This window comes from Rhinoraja longicauda, chromosome 17 (genome assembly GCF_053455715.1).
Source record: "Rhinoraja longicauda isolate Sanriku21f chromosome 17, sRhiLon1.1, whole genome shotgun sequence".
Taxonomy (NCBI): Eukaryota; Metazoa; Chordata; class Chondrichthyes; order Rajiformes; family Arhynchobatidae; genus Rhinoraja; species Rhinoraja longicauda.
Genome location: NC_135969.1, coordinates 37,120,844 through 37,137,137, shown reverse-complemented (window position 1 = coordinate 37,137,137; position 16,294 = coordinate 37,120,844). Strand labels below are relative to the sequence as shown.

The 16,294-nt window shown below is 43.7% G+C and overlaps 1 protein-coding gene across 2 annotated transcripts in view; it reads right to left on the bottom strand.

The window, feature by feature from the left end:
- Positions 1 to 528: 528 nt before the first annotated feature.
- Positions 529 to 16,294, bottom strand: part of uba3 (ubiquitin-like modifier activating enzyme 3) — a 36,900-nt gene continuing 21,134 nt past the window's right edge. For both annotated transcript variants that reach the window (XM_078414522.1, XM_078414520.1), the window contains 8 exons: positions 15,250 to 15,363; positions 15,105 to 15,158; positions 9,507 to 9,543; positions 9,332 to 9,413; positions 6,998 to 7,098; positions 5,807 to 5,870; positions 5,659 to 5,713; positions 529 to 3,633 (listed from right to left, as the gene is read on the bottom strand). In XM_078414522.1, coding sequence (XP_078270648.1) covers positions 3,545 to 3,633; positions 5,659 to 5,713; positions 5,807 to 5,870; positions 6,998 to 7,098; positions 9,332 to 9,413; positions 9,507 to 9,543; positions 15,105 to 15,158; positions 15,250 to 15,363 — 596 coding nt within the window. In that variant the 3' untranslated portion in view covers positions 529 to 3,544. The remainder of the gene's footprint in view (positions 3,634 to 5,658; positions 5,714 to 5,806; positions 5,871 to 6,997; positions 7,099 to 9,331; positions 9,414 to 9,506; positions 9,544 to 15,104; positions 15,159 to 15,249; positions 15,364 to 16,294) is intronic.

The window sequence follows — 16,294 nt, the reverse complement described above, 5'->3', positions numbered from 1 at the left end:
AGAATGCACTGCTGAGCCTCCTGGAGACGTCGTGGGTCCAATCAGCGAAACGTCGATGAAAGTAGGTGCCCACTTGATAACCCCAATGACGTGTCTGCCTAGCCTTTCTCAACATCGGAGGAGCATAGGTGAGTGCATAAGCCTCCCATCACCACCGGGAGCAAGTTGACATTTGGCACTTTGGATTTCTAACATCCTGTCCTGTGTATTTGGAAACATATTTAAAAAGCAACTTTGCAAGTTCTGAATATACAATTGAAAAGGGGGTAACCAGAAAGCAGAGGAACAAGAAGTATTTTTAGTTGTGTTTTGAATTAATTAATTTTTATTACAACCTTTATCACAAAGGAAAAGTGCAGATGGCCTGCAGCATTTATAAAAAGACATACCACTTGAATTGTAATTTTAGTTTCAGAGATATTTAACAAGGAACCAGGCCTTCGGCCCACCGAGCCCCCACTAGTTCTAACCTAAACAGGGACAATTTACAGAAGCCAATTAACCTACAAACCTGCACGTCTTTGCAATGTGGGAGGAACCCGGAGCACCCGGAGGAAACTCACAGGGAGAACACACAAACTCTGTAGTCAGCCCCCGCAGGTCCCTGGCACTGTAATACAATACAATACAATTTATCTTTATTGTCATTGTACAGGGGTACAAGATCGGGAATGCGCCTCCCATACGACGCAATAATTTAATTAATTTAAACAACAACCCAACGAAACAAATTGTAACAGTTTTAAAACAGAATAAAGTGCAAGTAGATCTGTGCCGAATCACTGTGCGTTTTGACCATCCGGCTCAGCAGGACCGGTTCATAGCAGCTATGGCCCTGGGGATGAAGCTGTTCCTGAGTCTGGAGCTGCACCATTGCGTTTCTGAATTTAAAAGTGGTCCTCAACAGAGGTTTAAACAAAAACACTAGAACGAAACCAGGCGGACAAACAGTATCTTCAGTCATGCAATTTCAGAATTTCAAAATGTTCTCAAGTCAGTTCGATGAAAAGTAAGCGCTCCACATAGAACCCTGATGCACAGGCAGAGTGGGAACGAAGCCACTGCCGAGACTCATAGCGTCATCGATTGATACAGTGTGGAGACAGGCCCTTCAGCCCAACTCGCCCACACCGGCCAACAATGTCCCAGCTACCCTAATCCCACTTGCCTGCACTTGGTCCATAACCCTCCAAACCTGTCCTGTCCACTCAATGCCACTGGTCTTGGAGATAGGGAAGTGAAATTGAGAACTCCAAACTTTATCAGTCTGAAGAAGGGTCTTGACCCGAAGCATTGTGTGTCCATTTCTCTCCACAGATGTTGCCAGAGTTCCTACAGCAGTTTGTTTCTTGTCGAATTTTTGTTTGCTATCCATTCTCCCCTACTGACATTGCATGTATGAACATCAAATGATCACAGGACTGTTCATTTCTTTATTTTCTTCCCTACATCCTGTGGACGGCTTGATTGTAATCATGTATTGTCTTTCCGCTGACTTGATAGCACGTAACAAAAAAGCTTTTCACTGTACCTCGGTACATGTGACAATGAACTAAACAAAAATTAAAGTAAACTGAAGATAGATACAAAAAGCTGGAGTAACTCAACGGGACAGGCAGCATCTCTGGGGAGAAGGAATAGGTGACGTTTGGGGTCGAGACCCTTCTTCAGACCTCGAAAGACCCGCTGAGATACTCCAGCTTTTTGTGCCTATCTTCGGATTAAACCAGCATCTGCAGTTCCTTCCTACACAAAAATTAAAGTAAACTCGCGCTGGTAGCCAATTCAGTAGCACGATACTTCACACAAAGAATCACCCAACACTTACTGTTTAGGTGGGGAATGCAGAATTTGTTGAGAATTCAGAATTTTGTTCATGTCTGTGTGAAACCACATATTTAACCAAAAAGCCAATCTTAACAACCGGATACTGACACCACAAATGTTTTACAAGAAAAAAAAAACTTGAACAACTATAAAACAACTCTACAACAGTCTTAATAGGATGCATTGCAGTGTCATGCAGCCTGATAATCACCACTGTGCTGCTTATGTATAATTACAATAAATAATATTTCCAAGTTGGAACTTGCCATTTTGGAAATTCTCCCATAAAGGAGCTGTCCAACACTCTACCAGTGTGCGGACTTCGCTGGTCTGCATGGACTGGGCCGAAGGGCCTGTTTCCGCACTGTATATCTAAACTAAACCAAAAGATGCAATGTATTAAAATCTTTCTCAAGTTCCAGCCTATGCTGCAACCTCTATTTCTCTGTGCTGGTTAGTTGCTAATTTGCTTTCCTCTGAGACTCAAAGCTCCACATGCCAATTCCCTAGCAACTTTCCAAATGTCTTCACGCTATTTTGTTCATTTCAGTCAACATTTGATCACGGGACCACAAACTCAGCAAAAAATATCACCTTGTTATTTCTGTATTGAAGCAGATTTGCTGCTTCCAGAGAGAAAAAGTCCCCCACAAACCTCTGAAGATCAGTCTGAAGAAGGGTCTCGACCCGAAACGACACCCATTCCTTCTCTCCAGAAATGCTGCCTGACCCGCTGAGTTACTCCAGCTTTTTGTGTCCATCTTCACAGAAACTTCATGATGGATAAAAACCCACCCCATCTTTTTACATTAGTTTTTCAGGCATGTCACAATTGAGCAGAAGACCATAAAACCTAGGAGCAGAATTAGGCCATTCGGCCCATCGAGCCTGCTCCGCCATTCGATCATAGCTGATCCATTTTTCTCTCTCGACCCCATTCTCCTGCCTTTTCCCCGCAACCTTTGACACCCTCACCTTAGATGGTCTCCACAATATGTGTACACACTTACCGCAAACTTGAGTTTGCAACACCACAATGTAATATTATTTACTTTATTATAGTATTCACAAACTTTGAGAATAAGTAGCAGGATGGAAGATAATTTACATTTTAGAAACTTTAAAAAAAAACATGGAACAACTTCTCCTTTGGGGCTTCCCTCCAGCTGCAACCCATTGATCGTGCACAGCATTTAAAAGTACATTGTTGCCAAAAACGTGGAACACAACTGGCCTTTTGTCTGACTTAGTTCCTAAGCCATTACATATAAGGTTTAAGAGCATTAATTTGAGTCAAAATAAATTTAAGTGGCTTTCTTGTTAAGAGTTAACATCCCATGTCAATAAATATATAAAACCTAAACTTGCAAAAGATCGACAAAAAGCTGTACACGTTTTGAAACAAAATTCATCCCTTGCTTTCTTAATATAAAATAATCTTTGAAACTCTACACTTTGGATGTCAAGTGACCAAGAACAGCAAGGGTCAGTTTCCTATACACAATGTCTCTGTTATTACTTTACGATCAGCTCATGTCACATTTAAACCATAATACATAAAATAAACTCTCATTTCTTTCCGGGTCTGTGGTGATAATATTGAATATATTCAAACTCAAGTCCAAGTCCATTTGAGTGACGAGGTGCACTGATGATCAACAGATCAATTTTCCTAAACTAACATTTCAACTATTCAAAAAGTTTGCAAAAGAACAAGTCAAGTTGTAAAGTGGAGTTTGAAGAGCACTGTTTGTGGTGTCGTAACATCTGCCACGGCCAGCTCCTGCCCATTCGTAAGCCCCAGTTCTGGAAGATAAGATCATTTCAACTTGGTTAAAACTGGATTCTTCACTGGGGAACAATAACCAAACACATGCAAATGCCTACTGGAAAATGTCAAGTGTTCCTTCGCAATTAATATTCAATGCAGCTTCCATTATCCTATCAATCATTCCCATTGTACATTGTCTCAACAATATTAATAGTTCATGAGAACATATATATTGAACAAGCCCTTTGTGGTGGTGAAAAAGGCCACTTCAACAATTAGCACATCCATTAACTGAAGTCAGTCACAGTCTTTGCTAGGATTCGGGAAGGAAAAATTGGTTGGAATTTTCAAACATATTGTTGTACTGAAAGCCACCGCCAACTCCCCTAACCCTCCGCGCACTCTCTCTTTTCATGAACCCACAGGTCACACTTCCCTTCCCAGCTCCCATGGTCGTGGGCAGTCACCAGTGCTGTGGCAGCACAGCTCCAGAAACTGTTCAGAGATGCAGCATGGAAACAGGCTCTTGGATCTGCTCCAACCATCTCTCACTCTTTCACACTAGTTGCGGGTTATCCCACTATCCCATCCACCCCCTGCACGCTAGGGGCAATTTACAGAGGCCAATTAATCTACAAACCCTCATGTCTTTTTCAGTCAGAGAGTTGTAAATCTGTGGAATTCTCTGTCTCAGAGGGCAGTGGAGGCCAATTCTCTGAATGCATTCAAGAGAGAGCTGGATAGAGCTCTTAAGGATAGCGGAGTCAGGGGGTATGGGGAGAAGGCAGGAACGGGGTACTGATTGAGAATGATCAGCTATGATCACATTGAATGGTGGTGCTGGCTCGAAGGGCCGAATGGCCTACTCCTACACCTATTGTCTATGGGATGTGGGAGGTAACTGGAGCACCTGAAGGAAACTCATGCGGGAACGTGCAAACACCACACAGACAGCTCCCGAGATTTGGATTGAACCCTGAGTTTTGTTGCTCTGAGCTCTACCACGTTTCATCCCAACCTCCAGTGCGGCCTCCGCCTAACTTGCACGTTTTCTTTGCAACTGTATGTGTCTACTCTAGATGCTCTGATGTGCTCCCGCAACTGAGATATGTGCTGGTAGGTTAAACTGGAAACAAATTGCCCGTGGTGTAGGTGGTTGGGAGGTTATTTGTAGTAGATAGCGGACGTGTGAGACAGAATTAATTTTTTTTAAAAAATAGTGTGGAAATAGGCCCTTCGGCCCACCGAGTCCACGCCGACCAATGAACACCTGTGCATTAGCTCTATCCCACACACTAGGGACAATGTATACAGAAGCCAATTAACCTACCAACCTGCACATCTTTGGAATGTGGGAGGAAACCGGAGCACCCGGAAAAAACCCCACACGGTCACAGGGAGAACGTGCAAACTCCTTTTGGACAGCACCTGAAGTCAGGATTGAACCGGGTCTCTTGCACTGTACGGCAGCAGCTCTACCATTACACCACTGTGCTGCCCTTCCAACACTTTCTTCCACATGATGGAAAAATGCGCATGGCAAAATTATTTGGTCATTGCAGAAGGACTGGGCAGACTCTACGACTATATTTTGACTCCGAGCCTCCAGCTTTCAACATCCTGCCTGTTACTGTTAAATGGGTTTACATTGTTGACTTGATCGAGACAAAATTCTTGCAAGAAACTGAAGATGATTTACAACAAAGACACTATCTGCTGGAGAAACTCAATGGGTCAGCAGCATCTCAGTAGAACATGGATAGGTGACGTTTCGGGTCGGGACTCTTCTCGATCCATGTTCTCCAGAGCTGCTGCCTGACCTGCTGAGTTACTCCAGCACTTTGTGTCTCTTTGAGGGGCACAATGTATGCCAGGCTTCACAAACTGATTCCAAAGGTTTACTTCAGCAAACCAGTAGACTGGTCACATCCAGAGCAGAAAACATCAAGAGCTCAAGGCAGGTGGTTGCAAGACTGGTGCACAGCAACTTAAAAAGAACCACACTGTGAAGAATAGGAATATTAGATGTGCTTGGGAGAACTCTTCCATCTTTAACTTACCCTTTAAAGTTTTTGATAGATTTGGTCTTGTTCTTTCTTCGATTGATGCAACCGTCTGCAAAACCAGACCTGACAGTTAGCTTTCATTGCACCCACGTTTTTTTATTGTTTAGCCATGAATTAATAAATAAGAAGTTATATACATAACCTGTAAATAAAGTGTTTTGTTTTTTCCATCCATAGTTGCAGTGATAGCTGGTGACTTCATTTGCCTGTTTAAAACAAAAAAGAACATTTATTAATCAATGAATTTTTACATCCATCCACATTTTCATTGAGGCCAATAGTGGTTAGATGGCTTCACTCACTTTGTCCTGGAATCACTTTGAGTATCTTACATTTTTCTCTTGTGCAAAGTGATGTTAAAGATAAATATTGGCCATCAAATTTCTAGAATGATCATAGGGAACAGTAGAATTAGGCCATTCGGCCCATCAAGTCTACACCATTCAATTATGGCTGAATAAGCTAAATAAGCAAAACAAGCAAAGCTAAATAAGCAAAACAAATTCAATAAATTAATAATCGTAATACAAGCACAAAAAATAACTGAAGTCTGTGGCGCAACTATAGAAATGTTTACTTGCTGAGGATAGTATTGTGTCGTGTTCAAGAGCCTGATGATCTTGTGCCTGTCCTCCCTACAACCAGCAGATATCTTTAACTTTTAGTCAAGAGTGATTTATCGTCAAATGTCCCAGATAGAACAATGACATTCTTACTTGCAGCAGCACAACAGAATGTGTAAACATAGTACAGGGCCATCACGGTGGCGCAGCGGGAGAGTTGCTGCCTTACCGCGAATGCAGCGCCGGAGACCCGGGTTCAATCCCGACTACGGGCGCCGTCTGTACAGAATCTGTACGTTCTCCCCGTGACCTGCGTGGGTTTTTTCCAAGGTCTTCCGTTTCCTCCCACACTCCAAAGACGTACAGGCTTGTAGGTTAATTGGCTTGGGTAAATGTAAAAATTGTCCCTAGTGGGTGTAGGATAGTGTTAATGTGCGGGGATCGCTGGTTGGTGCGGACCCAGTGGGCCGAAGGGCCTGTTTCCGTGCTGTATCTCTAAACTAAAAAGTACACTGATATGTACACATAAAAAACAACAATAGGGCAATAATAACAATAATAGTCTAAGCAGTACAGAGCTTATAGGAGGTGCTTAATAGCCTCATGGCTGTCGGGAAGAAGCTGTTCCTGAACCTGGACGTTACCGTTTTCAGGCTCTTTACACACAGTGTGCTTGAATTCATCAGGGAGCAAGTGCAGCAATATATTCAAAGTGGCCACATACCTATGTCAGTAACAGGTAAATATTTAAGGAGGACGAAGGAACTTACAGTGAAGCACTCTGAGTTAAGTGGTCCAGGAGTTCCTGAAGTTTTGCGGACGGTGGAAACTGTAGATCCTGAGGCACCTGGCTGCAGGCAGGGCAGTTTTCCTTTGAATTTAAACAACCAGACAAAAAATCAATAGAAGCTTCTGGGTTTTCCTGTTAACAGTTTTGAGCCTTTAAATAGTCGAGAGATTGAAAAAAAAAATCCAATAAAATCGATAAGCACGTTATTTTATTGAATGGGTTGTGATTTCATTAAATCATTAGATTCCAATTACTCAAACAGAACGATTTCTTCACCATGAACTATTCATCCCCACAGAAGAGTCATGCAGCATTGACACAGGTCCTTCAGCCCAACTTACCCACACCGACCAACATTCCACATCTACACTAGTCTCACCTGTCTGTTTTTGGCCCATATTCCGTTAAGCTTATGCTATTCATGTACCTGTCTAAATGTTCCTTAAATATTGCGATAGTATCAGCCTCAACTATCTCCTCCAGCAGCTCGTTCTATACACCCACCACCCTTTGTGTGAAAAAGGTACCCCTCAGATTCCTATTAAATCGTTTTGCCCTCACCTTAAATCTCTGTCCTCCGCATCTCAATTCCCCAACTCTGGGCAAGAGTCTCTGTGTGTCCATGATGATTCCTCTCATGATTTTGTACCCCTCTATAAGATCACCCCTCATCCTCCTTCGCTCATAGGAATAAAGCCTTTGCCTGCTCAACCTCTCCCTGGAGCTCCAGTACAGATTTGTTGTGATCAGGCTGCTGCATTTCGTCACGTTGAGAACAAGGGATTAGCAGTTGACGGGAGCATCCAAAGCATAAATTAAACCCTGCATCAGAACTTCCAAGCACACAGGGAGTTCTGGTGTAATGCAATAGTTGTGTTCCTAAGAAACTTCGTTATAGACAATCGCGTTATTATAACAATCGTTTCAATTTGTAGACTTGCAATAACAAAGTTATTTCCCTGCAGGATTTTCAATAGTTTATTGTTGTTACTGCAAGCTACAAATACAAAAGGCTGCATTTAACATTGTTCTTTGGAGTATCATTGCACAAGTGGCGATACAAGGGATTGCTTGTCAATTTCAAAGCCTACCCAAAGTTACTGACAGCCAGATTACTGAGGGAGGTCACATGGAACTAGTTTTTTTGTTCCCTGTACCGTTTAAATCCAAGATAGCTTTTTTCTCCCCTTTCTGTCTGTTTCCAAAGTAACATTTAAATGGTTCTCTAGTTCCCAATCAAAATCACATTATAACCAATTTGGCTCAAATAATCCAGATAATGTTGTCTAATTCATCGTTTGTGTTCTATTCAATTGATGTTACGGAAACTCATTATAACAGAACTACTTGTATTAACATTTACTTTTATATATATATATATATATATATATATATTTCTACTGTTTTAGTTGATCCACCCTTTTGACAAACAGGTTTCTCACTTGATTACTTGGCTTGTGGAATTAGGATACTGCCTACGCGACACAGTGGCGCAGCGGTAGAGTTGCTGCCTTACAGAGAGAGACCCGGGTTCGACCCTGACTACGGGGGCTATCTATGAGTTTGTACATTCACTTGTGACCGTGTGGGTTTTCTCTGGGTGCTTCGATATCCTCCCACACTCCAAAGTTGTACAGGTTTGTAGGTTAATTGTTTTTTGTAAATATTTGTTCCTCGTGTGTAAGATGGTGTTAGTGTACCGGGTGATCACTGGTCGGCGCGGACTCGGTGAGCCGAAGGGCCTGTTTCCACGCTGTTTCTCTAAAGACTAAAGTAAAGTCTAGAGTCTATTGCCATAATTAAAAGGATGCACCCTAATTGTTTCCATGTTTCAAAAGATACTTTGTAGCTACGGGTCAAATATAAATGGTTTTGTATTCAACAGTTTAGCATTACTCTCCGATTTTCCTTGAAGAATCATATGCTCAGTTTTCATGCGTTGAAACCAAATATCTCTCGCCTTTCCTTGAATCATGAAACAAGGATTCTCGGAGTTCTGGTAGCTTTGGGGTCAGACACTCACTGCACAACAATACTTCCCTACCCATCATGTTTATTTTGCCTAGCCTGATGAAGGGTCTCGACCCGAAACGTCACCTATTCCTTTTCTCCAGAGATGCTGCCTGACCCACTGCGTTATGGTGTCTATCTTATGTTTATTTTGCTGCTCATTATTCGCACACTAAAAATACCATTCTATGCAGTGGTAATTACTAAAAAAACGGATAAAAAATAATTACAATCCAGAGGAAAAATTGCTCCAACGTAAGCATCTATTATTTGCTCCATTACCTTTGAAGTGTTGAAGACTCACCTTGCGCTCTGCTTCAAATGTGTATGTGTAAAGCCCATCAACATCATTGAAGACCAAGTAGTTATTCAGAGGAATATATGCACTGAAAATGTAATTTCCATACAATTAAACCTTTATCATAAATGAGGCAAGATTATAAATATAACTGATCAATTGTTTCAAAATTTAAATTCACCTTGATGCGATTTTGAATACTTCAGTTGCACATACCGCTAAGGAAGAAAAAAGATCACATTCAATGCTCGTGTATAGATTTAAAAAACAATATATTTTTCCTTTAAGTGGTCATGAACATCCGCAAAATATAATGCTATTCAGTTCCTGCCAGCATTTTCCGAATTAAAAAGCCCAAGAAAAATTGACAAATATTTATTCACCTCCCTAATCTTTTTTTTCCTTCACATTTTACACAAAATTAAAGCTTTTTATAAACTCATATCTATATGCATTGTCGACATGCGATGCCAAATATGTGCCAACAACGCACATAGATATACTGGCCTGCTAAATTACACATATCGTATCATCATATCATCATATCATATATATACAGCCGGAAACAGGCCTTTTCGGCCCACTAAGTCCGTGCCGCCCAGTGATCCCCGTACATTAACACTATCCTACACCCACTAGGGACAATAAGTTGAAGTAGGAACGGAATTAGTGTCTACAGATGGACACAAAATGCTGGGTTAGCTTAGTGGGTCAGGCAACATCTCTGGAGAAAATGGACAGGGGACGTTTTGGATTGGGACCCTTCTTCATTGTATATCATCTATACAATCCATTCATTGACTGATCCAGTGTGTAATTGAGGTTCTAATGAACGAGGTACTTCGCTGCGAGGCTGCTCCAGCTCAACAACCACTCCACTCCGCCATGCATCTCTGCCATCATCAACCACGGACTTCTACGACGACCCGGATACATCCACAGAGGCTCCGGTCGCAAGTTTCCTTACTCCCAGACCGGTCACTCCATCCCCGCACTCTGGTCAGCTGAGCGGACTTCCACTCGTCCATTACGTCATCACAATAACGCACACGAGCGCGCCACCCACACCATACAAAGCAACATGAAGCTCACTCTGTTCAATATCCGGTCCCTCAACAATAAAAGCCACATTCTGAATGACTTCATCCTGGACAATAAACTGGACTTCCTCTGTCTGACTGAAACCTGGCAACAACCTCTGGATTACCTCTCACTCAACCTCACTACACCCAACGGATACTCCTACATCAATAAACCACGCTCGGAGGGCCGAGGTGGTGGGATTGCCGTAATACACCGACAGGACTTCAAGATCAGCCTCATCTCCATCTCATCTGCTCCTTCATTTGAACACCTGGCTTTCAAACTCTCTGGCCACACACAATTAGTCATGGCAGTTGTCTACCGCCCTCCCAAACCACACCCATCATTCCTTTCTGACTTCTCCGACTTTCTGACCCAGTTCTGTTCTCTCTCCCCCTCAATCCTCCTCCTCGGTGATGTCAACATCCACATGGACTCCACTGACTCCACAATAACCGCTGACTTCACTGAAATACTCAAATGCTTTAACCTCGCTCAACACGTCAATTTTCCCACCCATAACCGTGGGCACATCCTGGACCTTGTCTGCTCCACTGGACTAAATCTACATCACCTCTCTGGCTCCGACCCCACCCTCTCTGATCACTTAGCCATCACCATGTCCGTCAACATTCCCACCCCAGCTCCAAGGCAAAAACGCAAAATCAACTTCCGTAAGCTGAACTCTGTTTCACCTACCTCGCTCTCATCCTCCCTCTCTGAAAAAATCTCCGCCTCTCCCTTCGTTGACCTCCACAGCCCCTCTGACCTCACTGACTACTACAACCACACTCTCTCCTCCCGCCTCGACCAGCTTGCACCTATAAAAACCAAAAGAGTTTCCTTCACCCACTCTGCTCCCTGGTTTACCCCTGAACTCCGCATGATGAAAACCCATGCCCGCCAACTTGAAAGACTCCGCAACAAAACAGGTCTCACAATTCACTCCCAAGCCTACAAAGACCACCTGCAGCAATACAAAGATGCCCTCTCCCGCGCCCACTCCACCTACCACTCTCAAATAATTCACTCTGGCTCCGGAAACCCAAAAGCACTCTTCTCTACAATAAACAAACTCCTCAGCCCCCTGGACACCATCTCCCAGTCATTCACAGTTGACAAATGCACCTCTTTCCTTTCATTCTTCCAAAGCAAAATAGACAGCATCTACAGCACCTTAACCACCAACGCACCTGTTCCCCCTCAAACCACCTGCTCCCCCTTATCCTGTCAACCCCTGTCTCAGTTCTCCCCAGTCTCCACCACCGACCTCTCTGACCTCTTCACAGGAATAAAAACTGCCACCTGCTCTCTGGACCCCATCCCCTCCAGCTTTGTCAAGGCCTGCCTTCCTGCTCTCTCCACTTATCACTGCAACAATAAACTCCTCCCTGTCCACTGGCATCGTCCCGCCATCCCTCAAAATCGCTGCTGTCACCCCCATTCTGAAAAAACCTGGACTCAACCCTGACACCCCAAACAACTTCAGACCAATCTCCAATCTACCCTTTCTGTCCAAAGTTTTGGAACGCGCTGTAGCTTCTCAACTCAAATACCACCTCTCTACCAATAACCTGTATGAAACTTTCCAATCCGGATTCCGCTCCAACCACAGTACTGAAACTGCGCTCCTCAAAATCACCAACGACCTTTTCCTCTCCTCTGACACTGGCAACCTCAACATCCTCATCCTACTTGACCTCAGCGCCGCCTTTGACACCATAAATCACTCCATTCTCCTCACCCGACTTGAAACCTCCTTTAACATCACCGGCACAGCCCTATCCTGGATCAAATATTACCTCTCCGACAGGCACCAGTTCATCTCCATTAACAACTGTAAATCCCCCACCGCTCCCCTCCCCCAAGGCTCAGTCCTTGGCCCCCTCCTCTTCATCCTCTACCTGTTCCCCCTTGGTCAATTAATCCGCCGTCATGGTCTCAACTTCCACTGCTTCGCCGATGATATCCAGCTCCTCATCTCCACCAAGTCAATCTCCACCACCACACACTCTACACTGACAAACTGCATCACTGAAATAAAATCTTGGCTTCAATCAAATTTCCTCAAACTCAACTGCAACAAATCCGAAATCATCATCATTGGTCCAAAAACGCTCACCAAATCCACCCAAAACTTCATCCTCAATATTGATGGTCTCCCAGTATCCACCTCCCCTCACATCCGGAATCTTGGAATCATCTTTGATCAAACCCTCTCCTTCGACAAACACATCAAACACATCACCAAGACAGCCTTCTTCCACCTCAAAAACATCGCCCGTCTCCGTCCATCCCTCTCCTCCACAGCTGCAGAAACCCTCATCCACGCCTTCATCACCTCCCGTCTGGACTACTGCAACAGCCTCCTCTATGGCTCACCCTCAAAAATCATCAGTAAACTTCAATACATTCAAAACTCTGCTGCCCGTCTACTCACCCACTCCCCGATCCGTGACCATATCACCCCCGTCCTTTACAAGCTCCACTGGCTCCCCATCCCCCAGAGAATCCAGTACAAAATCCTCCTCATGACCTACAAAGCCCTCCATAACCTGGCCCCATCCTACCTGTGACCTCCTCCACAGACACACTCCCACCTGCACCCTCCGCTCTGCTGCTGCCAACCTCCTGTCCCCCCCCATCCGGACCAAACTCAGATTCTGGGGGGACAGGGCTTTCTCCATCGCTGCTCCCACCCTCTGGAATTCACTACCCCAAACCGTCAGAGACTCCTCCTCACTCACCACATTCAAAACATCACTGAAGTCTCACCTGTTCAGCACTGCCTTCAATCACTGACCGTCACCTCACCTTCTGTCTCCTTTTTCTGTTTGTTTACTTATTTATCTATTTATTTTCTTCTCTATGTTCTAGTAATCCCTGTAAAGCGTCTTTGAGTGTTTGAAAAGCGCTATATAAATGTAATGCATTATTATTATTATTATTATAAGTATTGGAAAGTTAACTGTTGCCATCTGTTGTCTTCCCTTTGTATTGCAAGAATTCAGAAATTTCAAAAGCTTTTGTGAAGAATGTGCAAATATTAAAAGGTGAGTGCAAACTTTGCATTAGAAGGGGAATGCAAAGAATGCGAGAAATATAAATGGACCTTTTAGGGATATGCAACCAACGCAATATGATAACCGGCTAGTTTTACAACACCAAATGTTGAATGTAAGTACACATGACAACTATACTGACAAATCCCACAGCGTATATAGCGTTCAATTTGGAAGGCAATGTGTACTGTACTGAACTGGGGGCAGCACAGTGACATAATAGCAGAGTTGCTGCCTTACAGCGCCAGAGTCCCGGAATCGATCCTGACATGGGGTGCTGTCTGTACGGAGTTTGTTCGCTCTCCCCGTGATTTCTCCTCCCACATTCCAGACGTAGAGGTTTAAAAATTAATTGGCTTCGACAAAAGATTGCAAATTGTCCCTAGACTGTGGGATAGTGTTAGTGTACCATCGATGGTCGGCGTGGTCTCGGTGGACCAAAGGGGCCTGTATCTCTAGACTAAACTATACAAAGTGGACACATTTCAACTTCACAAATACAATGGATGAAAATCAATCCTCCCTTGTACAGTAACTTGCATTTAACAGCCAAACAGAAATTAGCCTCCCCACACCTGTCGAAATAACAATCTTATTATAAATGTTGGATTATAAATTGAAATTTCTGAATATTTATTGGAATAATGAATATTGAGAATATACAACTAACGCAATGCTTTGTAAACATAAAATTGTTTCTATCCCTTTCCACAGATTCTGCCAAATTTGCTCAATGTTTCCAATATTTTGTCTGTGTTTCACACTTTCAGCAGTTGCGGTCTTCTGCTTTTTGCTTATTTTGCCTGAAGAGAATTTTTATGTTGGAAATCTTGTACAAACAACTTTGGAAATATGGAGTAGAGCTAAATAACTCCCACAACCATCTCAACTCCACTTCTTCCCACCTTGCTTCCTGCAAAGACTCTATCCCCTACTCCCAATTCCTCAGTCAAAGCCACATCTGCACCCAAGATGAGATGTTCCATACTAGAACATCCGAGATGTCCTAATTCGTTAGGGAACGGGGGTTCCCCTCTCCCATCATAGATGAGGCCCTCACTCGTGTCTCCTCGGTACCCTACAGCTCTGCCCTTGCTCCCCTCCCTCTAGTCGCAACAGAGACAGAGTCCCCCTAGTCCTTGCCTTCCACCCCATCAGCCATCGCATACAACACATAATCCTCCAAAATTTCCACCACCTCCAACGGGATCCCACCACGAGCCACATTTTCCCATCTCCACCCCTTTCCACCTTCCACAGAGACCGTTCCCTCCGCAACTCCCTGCTTAACTCATCCCTTCCCACCCAAATCACCCCCTCCCCAGGTACCTTCCCCAGCAACCGCAGAAGATGCAACACCTGTCGCTATACCTCCTCCCTCGAGAAAATGATCAGCTCCACATCAGAATAAATTGTGTATCATGGGACTATGAAATAATTAGTAGAAATAGAAAATGACTAACTACCATCTATACTTAGTTGCAGCTGGTGAGATTCTGCACTTTGCCTGCTACAGATGGCTTCTGTTACCTGTTATCTCTAGTTTGAAACCTAACTTTACAAAGTGGGAGCAAACATATTGACGGGCATTCTGAAAGCCTCAGCTTGAGATATTCCTTCCCCATTAACGGTACCTGCAATTACAGCATTGGTGGATGCCACTGCAGGGATAATTCTCTTCACCACACCTGGAACAAAAGAAAAGGTCTCAGAAACCTGCATTTAATTTACCCAGCGCAAATGTGCAAACCGTCTGTGTCCAGGTTTAATGCGATTCACCTTGCGTAAGCCTGTATGTGATGCCGGTAATGTTGAACTGTGCAGCTCTTTCCTGCGATTTCAGAAAAACCCACTGGATGTGCTCCGGGTCATCACCGTCTAGGCCAATGCCCTCTGTAGGAACAATAAGGTATTTCAGGAGGTAAAAAAACATGCTGTGCACACGCACTGCTGCTGGCAAGAAAATACCAAATGAATCCATTAGACTGCTGAATATAGATCAAATGCCGCAAACAGAAAAACTTCCATTGAAGTACAGTTTTCATAAGTTCTTAACCTGCAGTTCCTTTCTGCACATGTTCCAGATTTCTCCCCCCGACTACAATCAGTTGAAGAAGGACCGTGACCCGAAACGTTATCCATCCAGATCCTCTAGAGATGCTGCCTGACACACTGAGTTACTCCAGCAGATAAACACAAAATGCTGGAGTAACGCAGTAGGTCAGGCAGCATCTCTGGAGAAAAGGAATAGGTGACGTTTCGGGTCGAGACCCTTCTTCAGACTTTCTGCATTCTGTGTATGGTACTTTACTAGGAATCACACGGTCTAATTCCTCATCTCCCCCCCAAAAAAGAATATTCTCTGTTTACAATATTCATTATCATAGCTCTTACAACCCAATAGAACCTGTATTCATTTTCAAGTTAACCCGTGTTTGGCTTTAGTGGAATAAGCTTTGCCTTTAACGTTTCAACCTTATTTCACTCTTGTTCAATCCTTGGCCTAGCATCCAGATGCAATCAAAGTCCTGAAGGTGCTGGATTCCTGGAGTTTTACTCTACTGGATTTTTGAGATGAGTGGTCACTTTGGGGAGTATAACCCATGCCAAAGTAAAGGGATTACTGTAATTCAGTTGGTGTATTCCAAAATGAGAAACTGAACAAAAACTACCTTCTCCCACCCTCCCTGGGAAGACCTAGTCAATAATTAATATAGTGTCTAATGGGACAATCAGAGTTAATAGTTGACTCAAGGGGCGGTACGGTGGCGCAGCGGTAGAGTTGCTGCCTTACAGCGAACGCAGCGCCGGAGACTCAGGTTCG